The sequence below is a fragment of the Puntigrus tetrazona genome, chromosome 5 (assembly GCF_018831695.1).
Source record: "Puntigrus tetrazona isolate hp1 chromosome 5, ASM1883169v1, whole genome shotgun sequence".
Lineage (NCBI taxonomy): Eukaryota > Metazoa > Chordata > Actinopteri > Cypriniformes > Cyprinidae > Puntigrus > Puntigrus tetrazona.
In genome coordinates, this window is record NC_056703.1 from 18,464,295 (window position 1) to 18,476,604 (window position 12,310).

The 12,310-nt window shown below is 38.1% G+C and overlaps 1 protein-coding gene across 4 annotated transcripts in view; it reads right to left on the bottom strand.

Moving 5' to 3' along the window:
- The window catches only part of fam172a (family with sequence similarity 172 member A), a 148,535-nt gene that overhangs the window by 78,322 nt on the left and 57,903 nt on the right, over window positions 1–12,310 (bottom strand). For all 4 annotated transcript variants that reach the window (XM_043240144.1, XM_043240145.1, XM_043240146.1 and 1 more), the window contains exon 7: window positions 6,448–6,663. In XM_043240144.1, the coding sequence (XP_043096079.1) occupies window positions 6,448–6,663 (216 nt within the window). The remainder of the gene's footprint in view (window positions 1–6,447; window positions 6,664–12,310) is intronic.

Genomic DNA, 12,310 nt, shown 5'->3' on the forward strand with positions numbered 1-12,310 from the left:
TATATATATATATATAATATATATATATATATATAAAACTACATACTAGATCAATCTGCCATTTTTTTCTTTTTCTTTTTAGCTTTCACTCATACTATGCATACTATACTGTAGCTTGTAAAACAAACAAAGGTCCATATGAATCATAAGTTCTAATTTGTGCAAAATTTGGCTTTGGTAAGAACTCAGAACAGAAGCATAATACATACACTGTATGAATGACTTGTCTGACTGCCACTGATTTAATATGTGCCAGTGAACCAAATCAAGACATATAAATGGTCAAAGAAGGAAAGCTGCCACAACTTGTACATTCTTTAACCTTTGCTATCCAAAATATCCATAGACTAAATAAATAAACTATATATATATATATATATATATATATATATATATATATATATATATATATATATACACACACACACACACACACACACACATACACACACAATTTTATTATATCATTATTACTATAAAATACCACGTTTTATTCAGCTTTTATTTCAAGTACTTGCACTAACAGACACTCCAACTCTTAAATCAGTGGAGCTCAAAATAAATAAATACACTCACGCACACAGCAGACGCCCACACACACTTGAAACAACAGAAAACCTCGTAACCTGTGATTCTGACCTCTGCTGCGGCCATATCATCAGTTCAGAAGTTTAATTAAGGCACGTCCGGTCACCACGCTTGTGTTGGCAATGAGAGGTTACTTGGAAGGTCTGCAAGGCCAAAGTTCACATACACACAGAGGACCTCCAGAAGTGTCCCTGAACTACGGGAACACTGACTGAGGCTGATACAACCCGAGCCAGAATACAAGTCTCTTGACATCTCCGGCTCGGCTGGGCAATATCTAATAGACATGTAGGTTAGGGATGTACGAGCCAGGCATTGGGAAACAGTACATCTCCAAAACACGGATTCCTCTCGTCCCCGGGGGAACAGGAGAGAGAAGACGAGGGATAAATAATGGATGTCGTTCCTGTGGAGACGAAGGACGCAGTAGAGGTACACAAAATAGGAACACCGGCAGTAACCCCTTGAACCAACGCGAACGTCCTACCAGTGCCCCATCCGTGACAACTTTATATGATTCTGGAGCACCTTTTAGGGACAACGAAACATGCTTGAATTCATAATCATATGCAAGATATTGGCAAAGCATTACAGCATATATTTTTGTGCTAAATATTCACTTTGAAAAGTTTCTTTTGCATACTTCTACAAAAAAAAAAAAATAAATAAAAAAATTGTTAGTCACCAATAAAAAAAAAAAAAACTCATTTATTATGTGTGAATACAAATGTCTATAAACACTGTTATTTTGCCTTTATTTTTATTACTATTGTTTGAAATTCAGCAAGGATATTTCTTTCTATTCAAAAATTATAACATTTTTCACAGCATCTACAAGAGCTGTGAGCACAACTTTTTTCAACATTGGTAACAAAAAGATGTTACTTCAGCAGCAAATACACATTTTGAATAACTTCTGTAAAATCATGTCACACTTAAGACTGGACGGTTTAAAATTCAGCTTTGCTAACCCAGGAATAAATTACAATTATAAATGATCAATTAAATTGACAAATACATGATTTATTATTATACTAAACCCTTATATTAAAATATTTTGGCCATATAATATGTTAATTACTAACTTCAGGAAAGTGCCCCTATATATATATATATATATATATATATATATATATATATATATATATATATATATATATATATATATATATATAAAAAATCAAATGTGAGTTTTCAGAAGTAAATAAAATACGAAAGCAAGAAAACTTTTGTGCTATAATTCATGGAGATCCAGCAGGCCTTATTCTTCTAACATGAGCAGAACACATTTCTGTATAAACTGCACGTAAAACTGTTGCACGAACGGATGCGCAAATGATTTACACAGTTCTGCTCGTGTTTCATGTATGAGGTTCAATGCGTTGTGCCAGATTTCGTCAACCCAGTACATTTCTATTGTAACTATAAAAGACCACCCTTTTATTTTTCAACATTATTTGCCAGCTAACATACCCAAGTCTTAAATGTTACTGTCTAGAATATCAATTCACGATAAATGCGTCAAGAGGCAGAACTGCGTGTTGCAAAACAAGGTAAAGCAGAGGCCTAGTGTCAATGGATGTTTTATTTTTCTCTTGTTAGGTCATAGCGTACACGTATGAAAGCAATGGCGATCTTGAGCGTTCAATAAACTCATGCCATCTCCACAAGGATCTGACACTTAAAGTTCTGCAGGCACTTAAGAAATGAATAAACCGAGAGATGGAAAGAGCAAGAAAAGAAAAGAAAAACACCTCCCACAAGCTGCTGCGTCTGAATGTTTGACGAAGTGCTCTCCCTTTCTCTCGCGCCCGAACCGTTTTACAAAAAAAGCAACAATAAGAAATGTGAGAAAAAAAAAAGTGTTAGGAGAAGGATTCTAGTCATTTACAAAAATAAGTGGTGCTTTAGAGAAAGGCTGAGCGCACTGGGCTTTTTGTCCACTTGCTCTTTTCCCCTTGGGGCTGGGGCCCTAAGCCGGGTCCGCTCAGGCCTGAATGAAATCTTTGGAAGCTTCTTAAGCTCTGAATGTGGGTTTTGTTCTTGCTATTCCTCCGCTTGGCTGACAGAAAATAGGTAACTGGATTAGGCCTCAAATTCAGAGTAAAGTGAACTCCCAAAAAAACTTTGTATGCCACCCCCACTATTTCGGCCCCCCGGTTCTCATGTCCACCCCTCTTCTTCGGCGTCAGCAGACGTGGGCCGCTTGGGCTGTGATCTGTAAGATCGCGGGGAGATTAGGCAGGGCTGGGGGCTCGCAGCCCGAAGGGGGGCTAAAAAGTAAGAGTGCTAAAGGCAGTTAAGGGCTCCTTAATGGGGGTAAGGAAGTGTATTAATCAACTCAATGCTACCAAAGCCCGGAGCTGCAGGGCCCGGCCGGAGCGACGTGCAGGTGGTCTAGTGCTCTACGGGGAGTCAAGGAGGGGAGGAGAGGAGGTTCAGTCGCGTACAATGCCACTATAAAAGATTAAAAACTTTGGGAGAATGGGACTCGCTGTGACCCGCCTCCTACTCTAGGAGCTGAGAGGATGGGTGGAGAGGAGGAGAAAACACACACAAATACACACACACGCACGCTAATGTACCTGGGCATCAGTGCGGTTACAAATTCCTTTAAAAAATGAGCGGGAAAACATTTCGAGTGGAAATGTACAATTTGATTGGGTGCAATGTTATTACGTACTACCAAATAACGTGTGTGCTAATATGAAGTCATGGAGGACTTCAGCGCTGGTTATCAAATATGTAAATTGGTGCGTGTGATTCCTACGTCTTTGTACACAAATATGCAAATGAGTGCGAATGACGCCTACGTCTTTGTACATGTTTGTCGGAACATGGTATCTTACTGAAAGAACGCCAATGAATATAGATCAGTAATTCATAACACGAGGTACTTAAGTAAGTTGCAGGGGGTGCAAAAACATTTAAAAACAATAAACAATAAAAATAATAATAATAAAAAAATACAAATTCTGTCATTATTTTCGTAATCATTGGTTTGACACGTCTAAAACTACTTTTTAAAATAAATAAATAAATATTGGTTACCATATTAGGTTCCAGTTGAGTATATTACACTTCTAAAGCATTTATTAATCTAATGTTAACTAGTTAAAAAAATACACTACACTAAAAATTGTAACAAATGTAATGATTATTAACAATAATTAATGCACTTTTATTAAAAAATGGTACCAAAAATATTGTATTATATTATATGTTTTGTCACTGGAAAACCACATTAATAAGTTTTAAAACATATGAACAAAAGTTACATTATTGTTACAGTTACATATAGGTTACATTTCTAGAAAACCAAATTAAAACATACACAAATAAAAACATGCCGATGCGCTAAACACCTTCCAGAGCATTGCTATGTGGTTGCTAATGTATTCAGAGTGGTTTTAGGGATTTGTTTGATTGCTAGCCAAACTCTAAAGAGCCCACCACTGAGTTTTTAATCACACCGTGCCTAGAAAGGTATTGGGTCTACCTAGGTTTAACATTTAGGGTTAGTGGATAAGAAGAAGGAGAGAAAAATCTATTTGCAACACTAATAGCAATGTTTGCCTTAACACGCACAGCTAATAATGTTTGTAAATGTTATGAAGCTATTTCCAATGTTATGAAAGTCTTTCCACAGCAGGTTTTTATGCAGCTAAAATCACTTAAGCACCAGCACACATAAACCATTAACAATCATAGAGGATCTCAAAGTATACAATGAAAATTAAATCAGAGTGCCACTGACAATGTGCTGCAGGACATTAGTTACATAAAAACTAAACAAGCCAACAAAGTCATCTCAGCAGAGTCTCTTTAATATTTTCCTGCAGTGGTTCAAAACAAAACGGCTTTTCCACTTTGCGTGCATTTCCACTTGGCAACGCTCCCTACAGGAATTCACGAGCACACATACAGTGTAAGTCAGAGACACACAGTCATCAGCTCACGTCCTTGTGCCGCGCTGCAGCTCGCTCCGGTCTGGAGCTGCATAATGCGGAAGAGCGCAGAATACATGCAAGGCCATCCTGGACTAACAATCTCATAGCACTAGACTTGCAATGTGCCAAAAGTTCAGGAGCAGAGCGAGAGATGCTAAGTCGTCTCATTATATGAATCCCAAACTATCCCAGCTGAAATATTTATTAAGACATTAATATGGTTTCTTCCCTTCCGCCTCTTCAGGGTGATGCGGCTCCTCTCGGAGACATACACACACACACTCCTTCTCGATCTCTTACTCATAAACACACATTGCTGTATGTGCGCATGAAGATGTCAGCAGCGCCGGGCTCTTATAGATATTGACAGTGAGTTTTTTCCATTATACACAGCAGCCTGGAGAGCAACTTCCTCTATTCACCACACCAACACTGATGAAACGCCTCAGAAACGGACGAGGTGTTGAAATCTCAGATTCACACTCACTGATGGCTATTTCATAGATTTTTTTTTTCTCTTTCTGAGCGTGTGTGTGTGTTAAAAAACAACTTCATCTGGGCAACACCACAGAATTCTGTCCTCAATGCGAATTCATTAAGGAAGGATAGGTGTCAGAGTTAGTTTACGGTGATAAAAAGAGGGTAATTAAGAGAATTTGTTTACAAAAAGAAGGGATGTGAGAGGTATGAGAGGTTTTAAAGCTGACTTGATGCTAATAGTGCAGATAATTATACCTCAGTGTGCTTTGTGTGTGTGTGTGTGTGTGTGTAGGTAGTCTCAGAAGTGTGTTGACAGCTCACACACCGCTACTGAGTCAACGACGGTAAATGACAGCACAAGGAGTGTGACGATATGTGACGTGGCCGTCAAATGGTGATAAAACAAAGCGCTAACTTTTGGGAGAGTAATTTTATGTATTTCCCGTTTGATGCTTCCTTGTTTCATTCGGTTGCCTCATGGTTTTGCATTAGATATTATTTATTTATTTTTTTGATTGCATTATTTGTGAATGGTGTGCATAATGTATGCACACAAATGTGTTTGTTTGAGAGACTGCGTATTGTAATCTGTAAATACTGTAATAAAAAAATAAAGTCTGATTAACATAAACTGTCTGTTGAAGATCCTATTAAATTTATATTAGCTTGTACATAATTCGTATGCTTTGCTACTTTTAAAGTCAACATGAAGTGAAAATTCATGCTATTTTCTAAATTAATGTTAATGATCTTATATTAAATGAATCATCTATGCATTTTAGGATTTTTAATTAAAACATGTTTCTGTGAAAATGACATACTTCTCTATGCCTGACTCTGTCTCTTCTTTTTTCCAATCATTTAGTCCACTTAAATCGTAGCCTCTCCCAATTTTTCTAAATTTCACTATTTCATTGAGACTTTAAAGGTTGATAACATTTTAATTATCGGATGTTTTTAAAAAAGAAATGTAAATGATGCGTGTTAAAAATTTGCTGTGTTTCTTTACTGGAAAAATATAGGACATTTATTGATGGCTAATCCAGCTCTGCACGGATTTTTGTCCAATCAGGTGCTCTCCCGAATGAAAATGCCCTTTCTCCTAATGGTTAATAACTGTGACGTAACTATACCGTCTTTTAAAAAAGAAAGACAGAAAGAAAGGAAAAAAAAAGAAAGAAAGAAAGAAAGAAAGAAAGAAAGGGACGAGCTAAGTGCATCAAAGAATAAAAACTCTGCTTATCAAGCTGGGTTTTTACAAACAGAGAAAGCGAGATGAAAAATCTGGATGGTGTCCAAACTCTCCACAGCCTCCTGACCACACATGTGTGGCCCACTCACTCAGCTGCCTAAAACCCCCTCTCACCCTCTATTTCACCCCATATTCTTTTCTCTCTCTCCTACCCATCATCCTCCCTCGGCCACTCACTCGTATCGGGACGTGCTCCATCTCTTTTTCCTTCTGTGGGTTGCGATACTTCTCATAAAAGTCCTTCTTTTTCTTGTTCTCCCGCTCTTCCTTCCTCTCTCTCTTTTCAGCCGGCTCATCAGAGGCATCCGGGGACGGTTTCTTGGCTGGATCCGGAACCTTCTCCACCTCCAGAGAGTTCTCGTTGGGGTTCAGCACAATCACCCCATAGCCCTCCTGAGAGACAAAACACATACAAATGAATAAACAAATAAACAGGCTCCAATGCTCTTTCTGATTGTACTTGAGTTGCCAAAACAAACCGGCCCTTCATAATAAAGCAAGGTGTCCGGGGAGAGGCATGTATGCCAGCGCTGTGAGTCACGGCATTGTGTGGCGTGCAGTAGAGGAGTGAACTGTTGGGAGAGGGATTAGAGCGGCTCTCGATGCGAACGGAGGTCAGTGTTGCTTTCATGTGCGCTCAAATTCAGCTTCAGCTTCAGTTAGCGCGCTGACATTCGGCATAAAGAGGAATACTGCTACTGAGGAAAGCTAGCTTTCCTCATTCATTATGGAACGTGCAGGTTTACATGATGAGTTCTTGCTCGTTATTTTAAGGCGTTTTCATTTTTTTTGTCAAAATTATAATATTTTAGATGCATGTCCGCTTTTAATTCATCAAAAAACAATTAAACACGACTGTAAAATCGAATGTAAAAATATGTAAATTTGCAAAAAAAATGTATCACAATAAAATCAAAGAAACCCAAAACACAAGCCAAAATCAATTAAAACAATACACAAAAATAACAAAGCAACACATTTAAAGCCTTTAATACTTAATGGCATCAGTGTCTCAGTGGTCTTTTTGGAGAGCAGTCTGATGCTTATTCTGCTGCCCAGCTCTAAATAACCGCACAATACACAGCCAAACCCCCGCAGAAGAAAATCAGCAAATCAAAGTTTCCCAGACGGCTCAAAGTGAATTCTGATCCCGGCGTGCACTAAAAAATATGACCGGTGCTTACAAATCTAACTTCAGTAAAAAAAAAAAAAAAAGAGGGGAATAAAATGTTATTACATCTAAATAAGCATTGCTATTTTAAACAAATAACTTAATCTAACAGTTTAAATATTTCAATGATCTAAAAACTAAAACTGTGCTAAAATATAAACAGCATTCAATCGCAATTATATTAAAAGGTATCTAATCAACAATTCCAAAGCAATAAAACAATTTTTTTTTTTACATATTCCAACAACATGCAAGCTTCAAACAATTTGCATAGCTGCAGAAACAAAGAGACAAAAGGTGTAATTTTCAAAACAGCTAATTAAAAATTAAGCTTCTGTCAATAGCAAACAATTATAATTATTTCACATGATGGACTGCAATGCAAGCATTTTCATGTCTAATCAATACAAATAAGCCAGCACCAGCATTTTACTAATACAACTAATAAGAATTAAAAAGGCTAACGAGATTATTATGTGCTCATTTACAGACATAACTACATTTTTAAATCAGAATTTCATTTACAGTTTATTTAAAATGCAGGCATATTAAACATTTAGCACAAAATCAATGTGATCATTAAATTATAAAACTGTAGCAAACGTAATTAATTTCTGTTGAACTGCGAGTCGGTTTCTGATTAAATAAATGTCATGTTCTTTGAAATCCAGTCAGACAGCCTGTGGTGTGGAAATGTAGAGGAGGCGTTTATCAGAGTTAGTCTAAACTGACCAGACGTGGGGTTGAAATTTGTAGTTAGTTGTTCCTGTCTGGCAGGCTGGTGTCGGCCGGCTCTTGCTGTGGTGTTGTGGTTAGACTGTGTGGTGAGAGAGGATGAGAGCAGCTCGGTGCCACTGCCCACTGGTGGCAGGTTGGATAAATGACCGAGGAAAAGAAACGGTGCTCCATAAAAAAAAAAAAAAAAAAAAAACAACAACAAAACTCTCTGTTGCCCATTCTCATCCTTTCTTCTAAAAACTAATGTCTTTAAAGCAGAGGTTATGGAATAATTTGTCGAAACTAAGCTTAGTTTTGAACTTAGGTTCATGGAATAAAGCTGGTATCGTATTTACCAGATCAATTTCCGAAACATTTCCGGCAATATATTGTAATTTCAGCAAACTTCAGAGTTATTTATTACATTTATTTGTTATCTATTATTTTTAGTTGTTTTTATTATTTACATTTTTTATTTACACCAAAGTTGTCAAAAATTCTAATAATAATAGACGACAAGCTAATCAAAGTGCTTGCTTTATCATTTTTCAAAAAAAAAAAAAAAAAAAACATGAAAAAAAAAAAAAAAAAAAAAAAAAAGGGTGTACGTTGCACAATTCAAGCTATTTTTTTTAAATAAAAAAACTGTGGAAGAGAAAACTAATTTTAAATAATAATAATACTAATAATAATGATAAGAAGAAGTAGGTGATTGCTATTGTTGTTATTTTTATAAATAGGTGGACTATCTATAGTAATACAAAAATATTTCAATAATTGGAATAAAAATTATTATAAACATTAACATTCCATATTAATCAAAAATGACTATACTTATATTTAAAAATATTAACACAATGCAATTATTTGATTATTTATACTGTTGGTTCCAATAATTATAAAAAAGAAACCGCTCGTAGTCCGTTTCTTCTGCTTTTATATTCAGCATTCAAACTTTGCAACGCTGTGTGTCCTATTATCTGAAAGACTCTAGAGCCTCTCTCCCTCTCTTTCTCCATTCCGAAGCATTTGCCGTGTCCCGGACTCTTCCCATGCCCTCCTGCCCTGGCAGGCACCGCCTCGAGGGGCAAGTGGCGACAGGGTCTGGCCCCTGGGCCAGCGGTCAGCGCAGGTCACCGCAGCCCCTCACTGGAGCTCAGACCCCCATAACCCGCCGCTGGACTGCCTCTTTAGTGCTCTTTTGTCTGGCTGTCTCAAACCAGCCGACTTCTTGCACATAACACAACAATGACTTGATCTCTCCGAGCTGTGACTGACACCGCTGTGACATTCTGGAAAATTCTCCTGGTTTTATTTTTGTGTGTGTGTGTGTCAGTTTTGTTTTAATTGTATGACAAAACAGCTCACCTTTTAAGAACCCGGTTTAAGACGGGGTGAGGGAATGCATAGAGCTTGAGATTAAAGAATTGAGAGCGTTTCAACGCTGCCAAACAAACGCTACAAAAGATCCATCAACATGAAAACCTTCTGCCACAACGTATTTGCACATTTACTGATACAAACACAAAATCGGACTGCTCGGTTTGATCCGGTTAGATGCGTAATTGATAAGTACAGCAATGATGCAGTGTCCCCCAAATCACCCCTTCTCCAATAAACTCTATTTTGGCTGAAATGAGATGTCGCTAATAATCCTACACCTCTGATGGACAGCCCAGTGTTTTATCTATTTGCGGCCCTTTGTTTGGCTTTGAAGTGAGCGTGTCTCTCTTTTTTGTCTCTTTTCGGTCTCTGATGAACTAAAGCGTGGATTGCTTTGGGCCCGACGGTGAGAACAACACTTGACGGATACAAAGCACGCTTGATAGCAGTCAGAAGCGTACGTGTTTGTGCGTCTGTGAGATAAAAACGCCACACAGTATGTGCTATAAGGAGTCAACATATAACTTGGCAAACCAACACGTTTTTGTGTCCTGCGACGAGAGCATGTAACGTGGTAAAAATGCGTGTGTGTGTGCGATCAAAGCGGGAGGTGGTGTTAAAAACGACGGAGAGACTCTCCATTACAGCATGGCCTTGGCCTGGCCCCCTGTGTCTGCGCGTCCTGTTCTCTGATTGGCTGCCGACCGTAGAAATGCCCACGGCTGAGGAGTCCAGCCAATGGTGGAGGAAGATGCATCAAGGACGGCGCGCGATGATTGGCGGAGGGAACAGATGATCTGAGGAGGGTCGGCACATATTTACACACACACGCGAAACTCAAACAGAGATGCGAATTGAAAAAAAGATTTGATTACAAAAACTAAAAAATTACACCCTTAAGCATATCGAGCAAATGTAATAACAATAATAACATTTGCATAACCCTTACGAACACAGAAGCGCAGCAATACACGAGACAAGCCGACTGACCTCCCTCCCACATGCTGCGAGAGAATCGTGAGCGGCACCAGCGCGGCTCCGTATTACAGTCTTTCATTACAGGTCGGTGTGGTGTGCCCCCTCTAGGTGAATGTAAATCCAGGATACAGTATTATAAACCTGAGCCCTGTGAGGCTGAGATTGAGGCCTGCCTTTCAAGGCCACCTCTACTCCCCGCCCCACAGTTCTGGGTGACCTTGTCTGTCAGCGGCGCTACATGGGCTTCTTTTCTAGTGTGCGAGAGGCCATTATCCTTTTCTGCGAGATACCACACACAAACCTCCTCTTTTTTTTTTTTTTTCTCTCCGTGAGATTAAGACCGCTTTCACCCCCAACCCCCCAGTTCCTTCTGCTCCTCTATACAAATATACCCAGTCCTGATTGGATGAGACGACACACGCACACACTCTTAGCGCTAGAGCTGGGCAGAAAGCTGGTATATACCGTATCCTGTCAGCGGGTTGAGATTCTGCTGTATTGTTTATATAGCAGTACATATTTGCACAGCAAAGACAATCTTTACATTATTTGATTACAAAATGGGACGTGCCCCAAACAAGTTGAGATTAGGAAGAACTTGTATAGGGGTGCTGTAAGGCCTAGCCAAAGAGTTCAGTCATTTTATTTTACTGTTGCCAAGCAATTACACAACTAGTCATATTAATACACAAACCAATGTGTATCACTATATATATATCCTTTTCCTGCAGAACGCGGTATATCCGTTCAAACAATCACAGCGCACCATTCCAGACATTGTAAACGGTGGTGCTTTGAATACATCCGGTATCGTAGTTTTTCTCATCTACTTTGTACTTTATGATTATGATATGACTGCATGATTAATCACAGGTGACTTTCATCCGCCTCAAAAGCTGGTTCTGTGATCTCCTTCACATGCTTTCAGATGGAGCGCATTTAGTACACAGAGCCGTAGATCACTGACAAGCTATGCGACATTGCATTAATGTTTTTGTTATATATAGTGTAAGGCACCAGCAAGCTGAATTTATGCACTTTTGGAAGTTGAATTTAAGGGGAAATGTCATTTGTCAAGTGATGATGACATTTTTTTTACTTGTTGTACTTAATTTAAAGTATTAACAAGATGAACTGCTGAATTAATGAAATAAAAAAGGGTAGGCTTAGATAAAAGTTTTTGTTTACATTATATATGTGTGTATAGGTATATATAAATTCACACACTTTTTTTTATACTTTAATGTATTTTCTATGTATATATTTATATTAATATAATATATAACAAGGAAAATATGCAATTATGATAAAATATACAACCACCTCGATATTGTGTATTACATTTCGTAATATTAGTGGTTTGAGATTTGTTATTAATATAAAAATATTTTGGGGCCTAAAAACCAATACAGAAATAATCAAATAAAACAAAGAATTGTTCATGCATCCAATTTAATTCACTTACAAGTATTATATAAAATGTCTTTAATGAGTACCTCCCACCCATAAAAAGCAGGAATCAGGAAAGACCTACAGTACGTCTGCATGTGTTACATTATTTGGATGGACTTTCAGGGCCTCGTAAATGTCCATTAAATGACTGTGAAGCATAAGATCTTTGGAGATTTTAAAATCCATACAGTAAATTACTGCGTGTGGAAGTGGGGAAGAGGAAAGACATAAGCCAGGCTTTGAGCGGCACAGCTGACTGAGACGCATGGCTGTGATTAAGCTGTCCCGCTGTTTACAACACTGTAGTTACAGCTCGGGGCTTTGGCTTTATCAAAGAGA